Consider the following 19,486-nt stretch of genomic DNA (forward strand, 5'->3'; position numbering starts at 1 on the left):
TGAGGGACAGAATCACAAGCCAATGGGAGGCCGTCTTTCCGGGAGCCTGCGTTGTAAGAGCCAGTCAGGGCAGCGTTTGGGCTTAACTCTTTAGAGGTGAGTTCGCTAAGCGTGGGAAAGTTGTCCGTGGTGAATGTGCCACGTCTGCTAGGAAAGGGGGAGTCATGACTTGCCAGAGGCTGTTGTCTTTAAGTCTTCAACTACTTTCTTAACTCTATGAGGTCGGGGGCCCTTTCTGTGTTTTTGTAGCAACTTCTTTCCTGCCCTGGCAACATGAGGCTTTTCTTGTGGAATGCAGTCCTGACACTGTTAGTAACTTGTTTGAGTGGGGCTCTCATCCCAGAACCAGAAGTGAAGATTGAAGTTCTCCAGAAGCCGTTCATCTGCCATCGCAAGACTAAAGGAGGGGATTTGATGTTGGTCCACTATGAAGGCTACTTAGAAAAGGACGGCTCCTTATTTCACTCCACGTAAGTTATCATACCCTTCGGGTAAAATAGTAAAAGAACCCAACCCACATATGCCAGCTCTTGGGCAGGGATAGTGGCACGTACCAGCTTTATCTCTCTAAAAAATTTGAAATATCTAATTTTTTTCTATGGGGAAAGGTAGTTGTTGAAAGCCAGTCTTATATAACAAGGCCTTTGAAGATCTTATTGGAAACGTGCTCAGGATAAAGTAGTAATTTTTTTAATTATAAAAATTAGAACTAGAGTTTCTGAAATACTGTAGAAATATCTAGGTGTATAATTAGGCAATAAGTAGAAAAGACTTACAGGAACTCTCATTTCTCAAACTTTGATCCTGAGGGAAAATAACTTTAGTGTAGGTGAAATTTACTTTAACTTTTCATAGCAACTTCATGAGCAGAATATACTATCATTTTTTTGCTTGTTATCGGATATGTTAACGTTAGTTCATTGACTTATTTAAATTCTGTTCTGATAGATGACACTTTGGTCAAGGCACAGGACCATGATTCATTTCATTATTTGTTTCTTTCTAGAAATCAAAGACTTCATTGATGGGTGTGGGTGTGGTTATGGAAGATTAATCCAATACCTACAGTGAAGGATTTTCAGGTGGTTACACTATCATTATTTCTGTTTCATAAAGAAAGAAATTGCAACATGGAAATCTTTTACAAGTATAGTGATTTCCAATTAGGCATTGAATCTCTGATTCCATTCCAGACTTATTTACTGAACATTTATGTTAGCCCTTTTGTTTGATACTAGAGAAATTTTAACTATCTGACTTCTTTCCAGCCTCATCCATTCATTCATCTATCCATCAGTCAAGTCCTTACTGAGTGACCACAAGTCAGGCCCTAGGGATACAAAGATGACTAAGAGTGGGTTTTTCTCTAGCAGGACACTGTCTACAGGGGGGAAGGAAGACAAATAACTCATGATGTAAAGGACAGACTGTTCGAAGTGCTCACAAAGCATAATGCACTCTAAAATTAATCGTGTTCTGAAGGTGGGGAAAGAGAGCGACTTCCCAGAGATCATAATTGAGTTGGGTCTTGAAAGATGGATGGAGGTTTTTTGGTGGAGAATGAGGAAGGGAGGACATCCCAGGTAGAGTGAATGATGTGAACTAAAGCAGCAAAGTTTCATGGCCCTTCCTAGACCTTGTTTTCTGATAAACTGCCTTTACTGGGCATTCCGATCTGGACTGTCATGACTGTCAGAAGAGTCAGTGGCACTCTTCTCTGAACTCTGTTAGCCCTTGAAAAAAGTTCCAAGATGGTGGCTTGCCACTGAATTCTCAATAGCCCTATCTTTTTTTATCAATCAGGCCAGTGCCATGTTGGACATTAAATAATATTATGATTTGCATTTGAAACTTTCAATTACATTTTTATTTTAGTCTGATCTATTTTAGATCCAGCCTTTCAAGTCTCAGAACCAAAAGCCTGTGTGGACTTCAGTGTAAACCACTTGACATTATTTAACACTTTGCTACTGAAGTTCTAGTTCCTGATGAGCGGAATATTGTCATGCAGCCTCCATGTAAATATCCAAAACCTGCTAACTCGGAGTATTATAATGAAACTACCACCAAATGATCAGTTTATAAAGCACGTTCATCATTTCAAGAACCATAACCTTTGTGGTAAATGGCCTAAATCCTTTAGCATGACAGTAAACGTGCCAAAACTGCAACAGTACTAGGTACTAGATTCTTTCTTCTTTCTTTATTCTGTCCTAGCTTTCCTCTATGTTCTACAGTTGCCATTTTGCTACTTTGATCATGGGCAAAATTCAGGAAAAGAAGTGATGGCTTTTACCTACATTTAGTAACCATGGTACTTGGGAAGCTTAGTAGAGTGACTTCTGGTTCTCACCTACAAGAGAATGAGACAGTTCCCTTATTGCACTGAAGTGATGTTAGTCTCTCAGTCATGCCCAACTCTTTGGGCTCCCATGGACTGTAGCCTGCCAGGCTTCTCTGTCCATCGAATTCTCTAGGCAAGAATACTGGAGTGGGTTGCCTTTTCCTTCTCCAGGGGATCTTCCTGACCCAGGGATCGAACCTGGGTCTTCCACATTGCAGGCAGATTCTTTACCATCTGAGCCACCAGGGAAGCCCCCTTATTGCACTAAGAGTGAGTTAATTGGGTTAGATACTACTCAGCCCACAAGCCCCTCCAGTAGCCCATCAGGTTGGCTTTTTTAGGCTGGCCTCTCATGAGCCAGGATATCTTGGCCATTCACTTCTTCTCCAGTCCCTGAGGGGCCCCTCTTCCAGACTTCCTTGCATAGCCCCATGATAAACACCTGGGGAGAGAATTAGGCCAGGGTTTGAGTGGGGATTCAGGGCTGAAGAGCAGCCTCTTGCCCCTGTCCGAACCATCAGCAGGCTGAACATCAGGAGGGGTTGTAGAGAGGACGTAACATGCTGTGCTCTCGACTCTCCATTGTCCTTGTGAGTATTCCTAGCCTCTCGTCCTCCTTCCCAAACTCATCCATATTCCATTATTTTATCCCTCTTCTGCACCCTAGTGGTCTCCCAGGGAAAGCATCACTGTGTGATTAAGACTTTGAACTTTGGAATTCAAAGTTTGAACTTTGAACTTTGGAGTTAGGTCAGATACTGGCACGCTTGAGCTCAGTTTCCTCCACTGTACAATGGTGTAATAATGGTACTTATCTCTTATGATCACTGTTAGACTTAAAAGAAGCAAACATTTAGATAATACTTGGTATACAGTAAGGCTTCCCAGGTGGCATAGTGGTAAAAGAATTTGCCTGCCAGTGCAGGAGACACAGGAGATACAGGTTCCATCCCTGGATTGGGAAGATCCCCTGGAAAAGAAAGTGGCAACCCACTCCAGTATTCTTGCCTAGAGAGTCCTGTGGACAGAGGAGCCTGGCAGGCTGCAGTCCATGAGATCACAAAAAGTCAGACACAGCTTAGCAACTGAGCATGAGCAGGAGCCATGATAAAGTTACTAAAGAGCCCAAATGTGTTTTCTTTCTGTTGTAGTCACAAACATAACAATGGGCAGCCTGTTTGGTTCACCCTGGGCATCCTGGAGGCTCTCAAAGGTTGGGACCAGGGCTTGAAGGGAATGTGTGTAGGAGAGAAGAGAAAGCTCACCATTCCTCCTGCCTTGGGCTATGGAAAAGAAGGAAAAGGTAATAGCAATTCTACATTTGTACTACAGCTTCTCTGGATTAGGCATAGAAGGTAGTAACTACTGTGTATTTTTTTTTTCAAGAAGTAAATACAGGACTTGTATATCTTAGGAAAGTATAATTATGTCTTGATTATCATTTGAAGTGGCCAATTAATCATAATATATAAATGGTCAACTGAACTATCAATGAAAAAATGTTCTGTAATCTCAACTTTGTTACTATTGCTCACCAATATGGTGGGTTGTTTTTTTTTTTTTTGGTGGGGTTTTTTTAATGGTAGTATTAAATATATAACATAACGTTTACCATTTTGAAGTATATAGTCTAATGGAATTAAGTACATTCACATTGTTGTGCCAGTGTCACCATTGTCTCCTGGACTTTTTTATCCTCCCCAATTGAAACTTACTGATTTGTTTTAATAATGCAAAAAGAAAGACTACTCAATATAACTGTTTTGGTGAGTTGAACATTTGAAATATAGATTATTAAGTCATTAAATGTAGTTTTAGATGTGAGCTGTGTATGAGTCACAACTGACATCTCCCACAACAGAGCTTTTATTGGAGGTTCTTTTCATCTTTGTTTTAAAATTGTTTTATAAAGTGTTTGATAATTTATTTAAATAAATAATGGAATGACATGAAATGAGTTTAATAAAGCAGAAGCGACTGGGCTAGTTGGTTCAGGGAGCCTTTGTGCTAGTATTCTAGGGCAGTCAATAAAACCTGTTGTTTAGGTGGGAGACCATGCAGTTTTCCAAAGGGCTACTTATGAGAAGCCTAAAGATGTTTATATGCATGCATCCTATAATTCCTTCATTAAAATCTAACCTAAGGGAATAATCTGGTATTGGGGAAAGATTTATAAACAGAATGTCCATCACTATGTTGTTTCTAATAGCTAAAAGACTGAAACCAACTTAAGTGTATAATAACAGAGGTGTAGCTAAATAAAATATGACCCAGTTATTTTATTTTATTTTTTTTCTCATTTATTTTTATTAGTTGGAGGCTAATTACTTTACAGTAGTGTAGTGGTTTTTGTCATACATTGACATGAATCAGCCATGGATTTACATGTGCTCCCCATCCTGATCCCCCCTCCCACCTCCCTCCCCATCCCATCCCTCTGGGTCTTCCCAGTGCACCAGCCCTGAGCACTTGTCTCATGCATCCAACCTGGGCTGGTGATCTGTTTAACCCTTGATAATATACATGTTTCAATGCTATTCTCTCAGATCATCCCACCCTCGCCTTCTCCCACAGAGTACAAAAGTCTGTTCTATACATCTGTGTCTCTTTTTCTGTCCTGCATATAGGGTTATCATTTCCATCTTTTTAAATTCCATATACATGCGTTAGTATACTGTATTGGTGTTTATCTTTCTGGCTTATTTCACTCTGTATAATGGGCTCCAGTTTCATCCATCTCATTAGAACTGATTCAAATGTATTCTTTTTAATGGCTGAGTAATATTCCATTGTGTATATGTACCATAGCTTTCTTATCCATTCGTCTGCTGATGGGCATCTAGGTTGCTTCCATGTCCTGGCTATTATAAACCGTGCTGCGATGAACATTGACCCAATTATTTTAAAATGGCATTTCAGGGCTTCCCTGATAGTCCAGTGGCTAAGATTCCAACACTCTTAATGTAGGGGGCCCAGGTTTGATCCCTGGTCAGGGAACTAGATCCCACACGCTGCAACTAAAAATCCTGTATGCCACAAAAAAGATCAAACATCCCGTGTGCTGCAACTAAGACTTGGTGCAGCCAAATAAAACTAACTAAATAAATATTTAAAATAAAATAGTCTTTTAAACATTTAAAAAAATTATATCTAAAATATATATGCTATAATGTTACATATAAAATTAGAAAACAAAGATATATATAGTCTGATAGTAAGTACTAGGAAAAAATATATACACATACAAGGTGAATCACAAGGAAATAGAATGTTGATAATGGACAGTGGTTCTGGGAGTTATTTTTATTTTTGGTTCTATCTCTTCCACATTCTCTACATGATGAAGAAAAAAAGCGTAAGAAGTCATTAGAACTAGATATAACACCACTCTGATGTAGTAAAAATACAGACTTCATAGCCTCTAAGCTTAACCATTTACAAGGTGGGGACTATGGTTTCCTAGCCCAGTTTCCTAAGAAGAACATAGGTGCCATATATGAAGTATTACATATTCTAAAATGGACCTTGCTATTCAAATCTTCTGCATTGAACAGGATTTATTACAAAATTCAATTCTTGTTTTAATAATGATCCTTTTAGAGGATAAAGTCAAGTATCTGACGTTTAACATATTCTTTCACTTTTCTGTATTTTTATTGTTTCACCTTTAATATTTATATAAATATTAAATGGTATTACTCCATTTCTGTCTACATAAGTGATATTAGTATATTAATATAAATACTAAATGGTATTAGTCCATGTCTCTTTCTCCATACTCCATTTAACTTGATTTTACTTTGTAACAAGTAGAGATCTGAATTTGAGTCATTTCCTTCAAACAGAGTCCCATGAAACTAATCCTGCTAACATGTACTTAAACATGAATTTTGTAGTTTTTTAGTACCATGTTTGCATGCCTCCTTTTGGAAAGATACCAGTTTTCTCCATGACCTCTAGTGCATGCCCTTCTCTGCCTAGATCTGGAATGGTAAGCTTCAGCACACAGTGTAAGTTTTGTTCTTTGGATGCTTACAAATGCTCTTTCATGGGAATATGTGGGAATATGTGGGATGAGGGACTGGGGCACTAAGAAATATTTGTAATCTTTACCCAGACCTGTATGTTAATTATACTTATAAGAAAACAAATTGGAAGAAAATAATGTCAGTTTCCCAGAAGTTTTTGGTTTTGTTTAGTTTTTTTTTAAGGTCCCTAGGACTCTAACAAAGCTCTTTTCACTTTAAAAGATTTTTATCTCCCTTCTCAGCAATTTGTTTTAATATCTCCCCCTCCCATGTAATTTCCTCAAGATGTGTTGAATTTGCTTCCAGATGAGAAAACTGAGACTTAGAGAAAGGCAGATGTGTTTTGATCCCAGGGTGACCCCAGAGCTCACCTTGTTATATACTGCCTCCCAGTGGTAGACATGGCCATGCTAGATGTGTCTCTAGGCCAGCAGCTTCTGACCCAAAAGTTAGTAAATCACTTCTACTATGATTAACTCTGAATGAAAGCCTAGTAAGTCATTCTTGACATATAATATGTAATCTCTTAATTATATTTGAAATTTAATGCTCAGACCACGAGGCATCTGTATGTGTGTGTATGTGTGTGTATAAAACAATTTTAAATTGCAAAGCCAAAACTCTCTTTTGGATCTAATAATTTGGATTGTTCTTTCTTTATTCTATTTGTTTGAATAAACTATAAGTAATTTCTCTATATGTGACAGTCTGAGAAATGTTCTTCATTTAATTCAGTTAAAATAGTATTTTGTTAATTACTGCAAGTTTTCTATCATCTAAACTTTGTGATCTTTCTAATAAAACTTAACCCCCACCCTCTCTATGTGTCAGGTAAAATTCCCCCAGAGAGTACACTGATATTCAACATTGATCTCCTGGAGATTCGAAATGGACCAAGATCCCATGAGTCATTCCAAGAAATGGATCTTAATGATGACTGGAAACTCTCTAAAAATGAGGTGACCTTCCCTTTCTCTGTCTCTCTCTCTTCCCTTTTTCCTTCCTTCTTCCCTTCCTTTTTCCTTCATTCCTATAACTCATTTTTTAAGAAATGTATTTTTAAATAAAATTTATTTTTATTGTGTAAAATGTTATTTATAAGTTTTCTTAAACACTGATGCTTTGAAAACTGCCTTTTTTTCCATAGGAAATCATTGTATTGGAGAGAAGTATATTGAAACTTTCCATTCTTTTGCTTTTTTTCTCCTAATGCAATAGGATTCACTGTATCTTGCTTTTGCCCTGTCTTTTGTGGTGTTTTTTTTTTTTTTTTTATTGTGGTACAGCTGAGATTAGCAATCAGGTAAATAGCAAAGGGACTCAGCCATACATATACATGTATCCATTCTCCCCCAAGCTCCCCTCCCATCCAGGCTGCCACATAACATTGAGCAGAGTTCCATGTGCTATATAGTAGGTCCTTGTTGGTTATCCATTGTAAATATAGCAGTGTGTAGCATATCCTTGCAAACTCCCTAACTATCCCTTCCCCTCTTCCTTCCCCCTTGCCCAGAGTTTTTGAAGCTTTGTTTTACCAAGACAAATTCCTGTAAGAAACATAGATGTCCTGCATAATGTCACTGGTTGTTAAATGAAGTTGTATAGTGATTGTCTTACAGTTAGCAGCAGCAAGCAGATCACATGCTCAGTTTTGCTCAGGGTAGGAGACCCCAGTCTGGATTTTTCACAGAAGCAGACAGACCTTTCCCAGCTCCCTCAAGGTCCTGGTGTTAGTCTCTAAGTCTCAGGGGAAAGGAAGAAGACTTCTCTCTATAATTTATGTAGGCTTTTGCAGCCATTGCTACACATACGTGTCTTAGTCTGGCTTCTGTGGGGAAAGAAATGGAGAAAGATCTGTATCCTTACATTTTTTGTCTACTCATATTCTCCATTATGGGCTTCCCTAACAGCTCTTTGGTAAAGAATCCACTTGCAATGCAGGAGACCCTGGTTCACTTCCTGTGTCAGGAAGATCCGCTGGAGAAGGGATAGGCTACCCACACCAGTATTCTTGGGCTTCCCTTGTGGCTCAGCTGGTAAAGAATCCGCCTTCAATGCGGGAGACCTGGGTTCGATCCTTGGGTTGGGAAGATCCCCTGGAGAAGTAAAAGACTACCCACTCCAATATTCTGGTCTAGAGAATCCCATGGACTGTATGTATATAGTCCATGGGGTCTCAAAGGGTCGGACACGACTGAATCATGCCCCCTATTCTTCATTATGGCTTGGCTAGTCAGAAATCAAGTCCCTTAAACAACAACAACAACAAAAAAGAAATCAAGTCCCTTTTTATGCTTTCATCCATTTCATTTTAATAACCAAGAAATGATTGAGTCTTGAATAAGATATGTTGTTATAAACCACAGGGTCATGATCCACAGCTACTAAATTTATAACACCTCAGAGTGTTTATCAGTCATGAACTCTTTTCTCTCCAAGATAAATTTGAATTCCCTTTCATTTAAAAAATCCTGAATAAACAACACATTCACATGGTTCAAAGAAATCAATTCAATATAAAAAGATTTATTAAGAAGTCATTCTCCCACCTATATCCTCTTTTACCATGTGGCCTTCCCCTTCCTATCCAGTTTTATTAGTTTCTAATGTATTCTTCTAGGTATTTCTCTATCCAAATACTAGCAAACATGAATATATAGTTTTATTTCCCACTTGCTTACACAAAAAGCAGCATCCTATGCATACTGTTTGGCATCTCACTTTATTCACACAGTATACCCTGGAGACGTGTTCTACATTAGCCCATCTATTATCACCACCTCTCCCCCTTTTTCAACTGCATTAAATCCCCTTAATCTTAAAAATAAATGTGTACATTATGTTGGCATCTTGGTGGCAGGGGGAGGAGAGAAGGTTTGAAATTGCTCATCTAACAGAGGAATAATAGGGATATGATTAAAAATGAAAATACAGGTTGAACTGCATTATGGTGACTCTAGTAGGTAATTGGGGGCAATATTTTGTTTATATATTCAAATATCTGTATAAAAATGGAAATTTTTAGTCTAAATACTCATCAGTCTGGATTTTGCTTTAATCTCTGAGATCAAAAGGTCAAGTGGCATGATCACACCGAGGTCCAGAGCAGCTACTGTTTCTAGTCACCTACTTAAATTGTAAAAAGGCCATCACTTAGTCTGATTTTAAGAGAAATACCTGGAATTCTGATCCTTGTTAGAAAACTAGATCTGGATAATTCAGTGGATTGAAAGATAGTGGTCCTTCAAATCCTTGACTTTATGTGGACTGGGATTAACGTGCTTTATTGTGTGTTTTTCTCATGCTATAATCCTTATGTTTGCCTCTGTGCAAAATTCAGTCTCTCTGCTATAGCACTATTTGTTGTTGTTTACTTGCGTCCAACTCTTTTGTGATCCCATGGACTGTAGTCCACCAGGCTCCTTGTCCATGGGATTTCCCAGACAAGAATACTGGAGTGGGTTGCCATTTCCTTCTCCCAGTGATCTTCCCGACCCAGGGATAGAACATGAGTCTCCTGCATTGCAGGCGGATTCTTTACCACAGAGCCACCTGGGAAGCCCATAGCACTATAGAAACAGCTTTTAAGGGGAAAAGTTCTTTATAGCTCTTTTGCTATCATATGTAGTTGTTTAGTAGTTGTTATATATAATTAAATGCACTACCCATTTAGTCTATAATGTTGATTGGCTCAACGTGGGTGTCTTATGAATCTGAATTATTCATGTGACCCATTATTTTGTAGGTTAAAGTGTATTTAAAGAAGGAGTTTGAAAAGCATGGTGCAGTGGTGAATGAAAGTCATCATGATGTTTTGGTAGAGGATATTTTTGATAAAGAAGATGAAGACAAAGATGGATTTATATCTGCCAGAGAATTTACATATAAACACGATGAATTATAGACACACGTCTCCCATTTTACATGGCATCCATCCTTAAAAGCGAGGGCAATCATCCTGAAAGAAAGTCTTATTTGTTAACTATGTTCCGTTCATGCTTTGTTTTTTTTATTTTTATATATTTTTCTGAATATTATTTGAGGAATCCCTTAGGGCTTCTAAGTACATTTATTTCTGGTAAGTTATTGGGAATAAAAAGTTGATCTGTTTTTGAAGAGAAGACTTCTGGGCCATTTTTCACTTTCACATGTGAAGCCATATGTTTTACTTGCATACATGTAATTTTAAAATATTGCAACCAGGAGTGTGCCCAACATAAGAACAGGTTATAGCACAGATCAGCACCCTCTATTTCTTTTTCCCTCATCTCCAAGTTAGATGCTGATATTTGAAAAGCCTTTAGCAATAACCCAAGGCTTATTATTTTCATGTTGTAATGAAACAGTGTGCCTGTTACTGCTTTTGAGTCTCTGCTTGAGGAAAACAGGAAAATGGTTGTTGAGCTCTACTTTTAAGTTACTGCTTTACTGTGGAGATGTGCAATGCTGAAGTGAGTAACAAAATTCATAATTTATAAATGTTTACATTGAAATATTCTGCTTGGGATTTAAGCTACATAACTAGCAATGAATGACCTACCACGAATAACAGAACAAATTATTTATGTGTTTATTTCTTCATAATAAAATGTGTCAAAATATTGCAAACGAGGTGAAGAGTTGGATTGAGTCACTGTTTACTTTTTAAGGCTAGCAGATCACCCTTCCTCATTCTTTAATTGATAAATGTCTATAACTGATGTGTTATACTACAGTAACATTATCTTATAAGAGAAATCAATGATACAATAAAAAATTTCCCATTTCTGCCTCATCAAAAAAAATGAGGCAGACCCAGAGCAGCTATTTTTTTTTTAAATTTTTATTGAAGAATAGTTGCTTTACAATGTTGTGTTAGTTCACAGCAGCTACCTTTGAATAGAGGTCTGTCCAGAGTCAAAAGTTGATGATTTTATAATTTTATCTTAAATTGGAATTCTTCCTTAATACTTTTTAAAAATACCCAAACCTCATTTGCTAAAAGTTTACAAAGTGATCTCAAGGGCATCATTGTCTGATTCTCACTAAGCCTATGAAAAAAAGAGATCTTACTGTACCTATTTTATAAATGAGGACGTTGTCATTCAGAGAGATTGATTGTTGTGCCCACGGTCAATCAATAACTGACTTGTAGACCCAGACTTCAGTCCCCAAGTTAAGTATCTTCCTACTGCCCTCTAGTCTTGAAAAGGAGTCTCTTCAGTTTGCTCTCCTAGTAGTCAACTCTTTTTTGTCCTTGGATCCTTATCCTTTCAAGATAGTTAACTGGCCGTATGTGGCGCTTTTGAATTCCCATGATCCAGAAATGTCTCTGGTCTCATTGAATAATCTTAGGGTGAGCACTGAATTGCCTCAAAAACCCTAGGGGTGAGAGGGTCCAGGTGTGTGTCTTAATCCTTTCATTCCTGTTTACCTCTGGGTGGTTTGTATGTTATTTTAATACTTATGAACAATTACTACATCATATGTGGACTACTTTCACCGATTATATATTGACATTTTCATCACTAAAACAGGAAGTTCTTGGGAAGAACATAAATAACACCTTTCTCTGATGAAGTCACCTATATTTAGAAAACTGTTGTCACTGCTGTTTTCCTCAACTTGAAGGACTTACAAACCACAATACAGAAAGCTTTGCACTGTATTATTGAGGGAAAGAAAGTAGCTTGTCATCCGTGCTATATTGTATAAACATTACAGGTGATGCTATCTATGGTGGAGGAGGAAAGGGAAAAGAATTTTGGTTATTCAGGGAGCATATCATTTATCTTGTATGAATTTGGATCAGTTTCCACCTAAATATTTAGGTACAAGTATGAAATGACAGCATATAAATAGGTTATGGTTGTTTTTTCATTACCTGCCTGTTTAGTGTAGCAGCATCTTTGCACGTTTTCATTCGTAAGAATAATCAGACATGAACTGTGACTCCACTTGTATATAATTTGCCTCAGTAATACTGCTAAGATGTGTTATATTTAAATTTCTACAACTCTGTTGTGGTATTCTTTTCAAAATAAAGTTTATTTGGGAAATAATTGGTTTTGTGAAAAATTCTTCAAGCCCCAGTTGACTCAGCAGCTTTATTGATTTTCTAACTGTTATTCTTGGTCTTACATTGAAACTAAGTGAGGAAAATGGACAGGTAAGGTGAGGAAAGGGGTGTGTTGACATTTTGAATGTGTCCTTGGTTATCCACTCTGTTTAGATATATCTGTAAAGAAAGCTGTGGTGTGGTTTCAATTGTTTAGAAATTAGCATCAAACTATTGAGGGCAATAGTTAATGCTGAATTTTGGGCACTGGTATGTGGTGCTTTGTTTTGCTGGTAGTTGTCATTAATGTTTTGGTTTAGAAGTTTATTGTGTATCACCAGTAGGCATTATGATTAATGCCTTCTCAGGGACTTGCCTGGAGGTCCTGAAGCTAAGACTCAGCACTCCCAATGCAGAGGGCCTGGGTTCGATCCCTGGACAGGAAACTAGATTCCACATAATGCAACTCCCAAGAGTTCACATGCTGCAGCTGAATGATCCCACATGCTGCAACAAAGACTGAAGATCCCACATGCTGCAGCTAAGACCTGGCACAGCCAAATCAATCAATAAAACAATAATGCCTAGTGAGTAAATTAGTGCTATAAAATTTCTTATGTAATTAAATGAAATTCTGAGTTGCTATAAAGATAACAAGAAAAGATGATTCTGATTCAGATGGGTCATTAGCCATTTGAATGTTTCCTTGTAGAAATGAATTTGTACTTTTCCTCTTATTTGTGATACAAGATATTGCTTATATCTATAATGCTGTTTAGATATCAGCATGCTATCTGTCCCCTGAATTGAGAACACGGGTGATTTCTCAGTGTTGTTTAGAAACTACAAGAGGAGAAAAAGAAACTTGGTGAAATGTTATGGGAAAAAGTAATGCCTTTGACCTCTCATAAAAAAAGCAAGTTGTCTGGATAGACCTAGAGATTATTGTACTGAGTGAAATAAGCCAGACAGAGAAAGACAAATAGTATGTGATATTGTTTATATGTGGAATCTCAAAAATAATAAACATAAATCTACATACAAAACAGAAACAGACTCACAGACATAGAAAACTTGTGGTTACCAAAGGAGAAAGGCAGCGAGGGATAAATTAGACCAAGGATTAACAGATACACACCACTGTATATAAAATAGATAAAGATTTACTGTATAGCAAAGGGAATTATATTCATTATATTGTAATAACCTATAATAAAGAATCAGAAAAAATATGTATAAATCATTTTGCTGTACACCTAAAGTGACACAATATTATAAATCTACACTTCAATTTAAAAAGGCAAATTGTCATTACAATAATAACTCTGGGAAAAGAATAACAAAGGACTTATTTTCCAGAGATGCAGAGCACCCGGACATAGAGTTTCATTTTAATTCTTTTTCTTACCCACTTTAGTTTGAATTGAAATCTGAAATGTCAAACATGAATATAAATTAATATGCCCATTTGAAAATATTATAATTATAGTACTTCTATCTCTTAATATCTGTAGCATTCTAATTAGAAGGATTTGCACATTCCCTTTTAGTATAATGAAATCCATACATTCTTACATATGGGTTTGGAGCCTTTGTGAAAGTTGCTCAGTCATGTCTAACCCTTTGTGACCCCCATGACTATATAGTCCATGGAATTCTCCAGGCCATAATACCAGAGTAGGTAGCCTTTCCCTTCTCCAGGGGATCTTCCCAATCCAGGGATCAAACCCAGGTCTCCCAAATTGCAGGAGGATTCTTTCCCAGCTGAGCCACCAGGGAAACCCAAGAATACTGGAGTGTGTAGCCTATCCCTTCTCCAGCGGATCTTCCCAACCCAGGAATCAAACCAGTGTCTCCTGCATTGCAGGCAGATTCTTTACCAACTGAACTACCAGGGATTTGAAGGTAAATTCTTTTCTCTCTTTAAAACACTATTTTGCCTCTGCTTTTAACTTTACCTCTGCACCTTCCTGCTCCTTGCTCCAGACTAGTAACAGAGAGACCTTGGCAACCACTGGTTTCATAGCTCAGTCTTCAAACATAATGAGAGGCATGCTTCAGTTTCTAAAGGCTATAGAAATATAGCAATGATCCAAATTTCATGTACACTACAATCATGTGGGATTTGTGTTAAGAGTGCAGATTCCTAACTCTTTCCCTAGAGATTCTGATTAATGGGCCACGAATCTGCATTTTAGCCCACTTGCTAGATGATACTGATGCAGGTGGTGTAAGAACCTTAATTTGAAAGACAGTTAATTTCACTCATTCTCTGCCCTTGAATATGCAGTCTCCTATATTTTTTTCTTCTATAAATACTACTTTTTTTGCATTTTGGAAAACATTAGGCACTGAGGCAACTAATTGTGCCTAAAGAGGAATATACTGTTAAAGGCTAAGTTGTGTGGGGATATCATTTTACCTAGGGTTAGAAATTTTTTATGACTAAATTCTTACAGCAGAATGTTAGTCAGTAAAGCTATTTTGTGTACATTTTGTCCAATAAAAGGAGAAAAGAGCTCAGACTTTCCCCAAATTTATTCTTCTATATATAATTTTTTTCAGAATTATCTACAACCCATCCCTTTAGAACATACAGTTGAGATTTAGGAAAAAAATAAAACTATTCTCTTAAACATATATAGATGTATATATGTGCATATATATATTTATATAGTGCAAACTATATACTGTGTATAACCTATAAACTGGATGTATATATAGTATGTGTATGTATGCAGTGTGTCTGTGTGTGTATATATATTGTGTATGTGGCTATAGTTTTGTACCAGTCATTGAAATGCTCTGTCTAGTACATGACTTCCTCTCTCCAGAAACTTCTTTACCATGCAGTCAGACTTCATTTTTGTCAATTTGGAGTCTGTCATTCTCTACTTAGCTCACTTTTCTGTGTTTCACTTATTTAGGTAAAATTTCCCAGTCATCCTTTATGTAAAACCAACAATAATCTTTCTTGACCCCTTCTGCTTGAGGGTTGCCAAAGGATGAAGTGGCTCCTTTTGATATGCATAGATTATTTTTAGGGAAAGGATAAAAACTGCAGGAAGACTTCAGGAGATCTGCAACACCTAGCAGTGCCTGTGGATTCCTTTTTTTATCAGTTCTTTGTGTTCCTGTGCTGTTAATAAAGCCTCTGGCATAAAATGGATGCCTTCAGTGAGTATGAGTCAGCCAGTAATTTACAAAACCAATCTAAGTGCCTGTGAGCTAGCCTACCATCAATTTCATTTTATGATCTAAAAGCAGATGACATGAGATGTTTGCTGAGGTTGTATTCTAAAAATCCAGAGTGAAGTTGAATGCTGTCACCTTGGTCTCTAGTAAATGATATCCCACTTGGGGATTTCTGGGAATGTATAAGTCATTTCATTAATTTAAAATTCCACACTACAGTAGGATAAAGATAATTTCTTTAGTAAATAGTTACAGTAAAAACAATTCCATACACAATGTAAATTGTGGTATTGAGGGATAGTTTTCATTATGGCAAAGAATGAAGGGCAGGGAGATCTTTGGGGCTTAGTTCCAATTTCCTATAGCGTTTTCTTATTCATTTGTTGGATTTACTCTGCTAGAGTGCATTTTGTGTTAATATAACTCTGAATTTAATTTTTACCTCTGGATATGAGAGAGTAGGGGCTTCCCTGGTTGGCTCAGTGGTAAAGAATTTGCCTGCCAATGCAGGAGACACAGGTTCAATCCCTGGGTAGGGAAGATGCCCTGGAGAAGGAAATGACAACCCACTCCAGTATTCTTGCCTGGGAAATCCCATGGACAGAGGAGACTGGCAGGCTATAGTCATGGGGTCGCAAAGAGTGGGACATGACTTAGTGAATGAACAATAACAAGCAGAGGAGGCTATTATGACATTCAATCACACATTGTTGGTTCTTTACGCTTATGATCCCATTTACGGGGAGTGCTGTGCAGCTTTTCTGTGTGGTATACATTCTCTTTCAGACATCCTAGGTTTTAAAAAGTTGGTTCTTAAGTTAATAGCCAAATTTAATTAAATGGGTAATTATACTTTTGTGGAATAACCAGGAGGAGAAGCTGTACAAGTACAGAAGATTTGCCCTAAAATGAGAAACAGCATTTTACTTGTGGGAAAATAGGGAAGAACTTAAAAAGGATTTTGCTGTGAAATCCTCATTTGAATGGCCAGATTTCCTCCCAGCATAATTGTTCTCTCCTGTTACCTCTATACCAGTGGTTCCTGAAGACTAGTCACAAGTTTTTCCTTGTACTATTTTGGCCACATTTTATAATATAAGATCTTTTTACAAAATGTCATACCACATCCAGTAGTAATTCAAGTTTTTGTTTTAAATCACAGGCTTTAAAGAAAATTAAACAGCCTACTAAAGTTAATTGATTCTTTCTCACATTAAGACTGAACAGTAAATCAAAAAAAAAAAAAGAATGAACAGTAAATCAATTCTCCTAAGATTTTTTTTTCCCAACATTTTACTACTATGGCAATAATTCCTTGAAATTATTAACTCTTTATTATTCACCTATTTCCCTCAAACTGGGCAATGTTCTTTGGTTTTCTAATATTTCTTCTTGTGTTTTTTTTTTTTCAGGTGAGTTATTTTATTTCATTTTTTATAAAAATTAATTTGTAGTACACTAATTTTTTTTTTTTTACATTTCAAGAAATCCTAGTACACTTGCAGAGTTATATTCATTATAGGACATTCATTATATTCATTTATATTCATTCATTATATTCATTTTAGGACATTTTCATTACCTCAAAAAGAAACCCTATACCCACTGGTAGTACTTTCCCCCCAGCCCATAGCTAACAGCATACTTCCTCTATGTGTTTGGCTATTCTTGAAATTTTCTAATAATTTTTAAAGCCCAATCCTTTCTTTGTATTCATGGTAAAGAAAAACCAGTAAGCTGAGAAATTCATATGACGGTAAAATAATCTCTGCTTTTAATTTTTGTTTCAAAAAATATGAGCAGTGCTTTTTGAAATTCAAATAGAACCAAACAAAGATTCCAGTTCTCAGGAATAAATCACTCTACATATGCAAAAGGTCAAATCCTTTGCACATGTAAGAGCTAGAGCCAATGGTATAAGGGATATAATAAGAGGAACAGTATAATGGTATAAGGGATATATAAGAAGAATAGTAAAAATGTAGAACTTGGTTTATGATTAAGGTAGAAATGGAAAAGAAAGAATGATCATGGATTTAAGAACTAAACTATCTCTATATATCTGGATTATTGTCAGTTCTCTGAAGTTAAACTGACAAAAAACAAAATAATACCAATTTTTTGGTCTTCCGTAGAACAACAAAAGAGCACCCCAAACAAAATACTCTTTCTCTAGAAGAGGAAATTTCCTAAATTCTCTCAATAGGTGAAATCACTGTTTAATCACTAAGAGCATGAAGGAGATCTTTTAATTGAAACCAAAATTTCTACAGCAATTTAGACAGACTTTGTTTTTTCTGAAGAACTGGAAAATAACTAATAGTAACTTCTGATAGAGTCATGTATTATCTCAAGTGAGCAGTGATGTTAAAATTGTCAACATAAAAGGCTCAACATTTACAATTCAAAAGGAGCTTTCATCTATTACAAGGTGGCCACAGGTGTCACTAGAGAATTAAAAGCAAGCCCTATTTTAAAACCATATACAGCATGAGGTCAACCTTTTCTACACATTGTAAACTAGGAAAACATATCAGCAAGAAAGGATTAGGTTGAAACTCCTAAGTCTGATTATAGAATCTTCTAGTCTGCTCTTTGATGATCATAAGATGAAGTTTCAGCGGCTGTCCTTTAAATGATCTGCTCAGTTGGCTAAACCCACGAATGAGTCCTAAAGTTGAAGCAATGAATGTCAAACATATATAATTTGTTTCTAAAACCAGGTCCTGAACATTCATGAACTGCTATCTTATTCAAAATTAAATAGGAGCCACTCATTGAAATGACACATTTGAAATAATTGAACTTACAAGCCCATCATCTAATTATATGAGTAGGATTTTACACCTTTTTGCTAAAATACAATTTATGGTTGTCTAAACTACATATCTAAAAGGCCAGATTGATCATTTAAATTCTAAAAATAATTTAAAAATAGATATGCATACTTATAATCTCTCAGTGTTGCCTATACTCAATACGGGTAGTCATTCTGTAAATTGTTTTAAGGGCATTCTAAAGGTCTGTTACCATGGTAACCAAATTCAGAAAACTAACCTTCTAAACATGGTTGTCATAGGATTAAAGCAGGTGGCTGACTAATCTTAACTAGTGCTTTTCATTCTCTTTTTCCCATGGCATCCTGTCAGCTCCTTTCTGTGGCTCTCATACGATTGCATACAAAGCAGTTACACAGGCTTTCTTACCCATATGTAAGTGTCTCACTCACATAATATTGTCTGTCGTTCATCCTCATGGAGTTGCCCAATGATAGATCTTTTTCCTTCTCCTATAATTACACTAAAAGCAGTACTAAATGGAAAATGCTTCTACATGCAATGTGTTAAATGGATTTCTCAATTACACATGCACTTCAGCTCCCCAAAATCATTGCATCGGGTTCTTGAGACAACCAGTAACACTGGTTGAAGAAAAGGCAAAATCATCATCAATATATTAAAAAAAATAGTCTTATATTTATTTATTCAGCTGTGCTGGGTTTTAGTTGTGGCATGTGGGATGTAGTTCCCTAACCAGGGATTGAACCTGAGCCCCCTGCATTTGGAGCTCAGAGTCTTAGCCACTGGACCACCAGGCAAGTCCTATCATCAGTGTATTTTTTTAGGTGGTCTGGATTTGGTTAATCCTCATTTATGATTATCTTTTAAACTTGTTTATATTTCCCAACATGCTAGATTAATGTATTTATCTATGCATAACTCTTATGTTACCCTGACAGCAACATACAATATATGCATATATGACTTCTATACTTTATTATTATTTCCCTGCTTGCCTCTAACTTCTTGAAAGGTGGGGCTGATATACCTTTTTCATCTTTGCAGCAATAGTGCATTCCTGGTACAAGTGTCCAATAAATGT

General features: G+C 36.7%; 1 protein-coding gene and 1 non-coding gene across 2 annotated transcripts; both read left to right on the plus strand.

Annotated features, from left to right (window-relative positions):
- Window positions 1-90: 90 nt before the first annotated feature.
- On the plus strand, window positions 91-12,413 carry FKBP14 (FKBP prolyl isomerase 14). The gene is made up of 4 exons (XM_043463298.1): window positions 91-470; window positions 3,496-3,647; window positions 7,204-7,331; window positions 10,118-12,413. Exons 1-4 carry the CDS (start codon window positions 274-276, stop codon window positions 10,274-10,276), a joined length of 636 nt encoding a protein of 211 aa, XP_043319233.1. The 5' UTR covers window positions 91-273; the 3' UTR covers window positions 10,277-12,413.
- Window positions 5,268-5,341, plus strand: TRNAK-CUU. Its single transcript has one exon. It is a non-coding gene; the product is annotated as a tRNA-Lys (tRNA).
- Window positions 12,414-19,486: the final 7,073 nt, after the last annotated feature.

Source organism: Cervus canadensis, chromosome 3, assembly GCF_019320065.1.
Source record: "Cervus canadensis isolate Bull #8, Minnesota chromosome 3, ASM1932006v1, whole genome shotgun sequence".
Classification (NCBI taxonomy): domain Eukaryota; kingdom Metazoa; phylum Chordata; class Mammalia; order Artiodactyla; family Cervidae; genus Cervus; species Cervus canadensis.

Coding starts and splice junctions, on each gene's coding strand:
- FKBP14 (XM_043463298.1), top strand. CDS start 274: ATGAGGCTTTTCTTGTGGAATGCAGTCCTGACACTGTTAGTAACTTGT. Junction 3,648..7,203: donor CTATGGAAAAGAAGGAAAAG/GTAATAGCAATT, acceptor TCTATGTGTCAG/GTAAAATTCCCCCAGAGAGT. Junction 7,332..10,117: donor GGAAACTCTCTAAAAATGAG/GTGACCTTCCCT, acceptor ATTATTTTGTAG/GTTAAAGTGTATTTAAAGAA.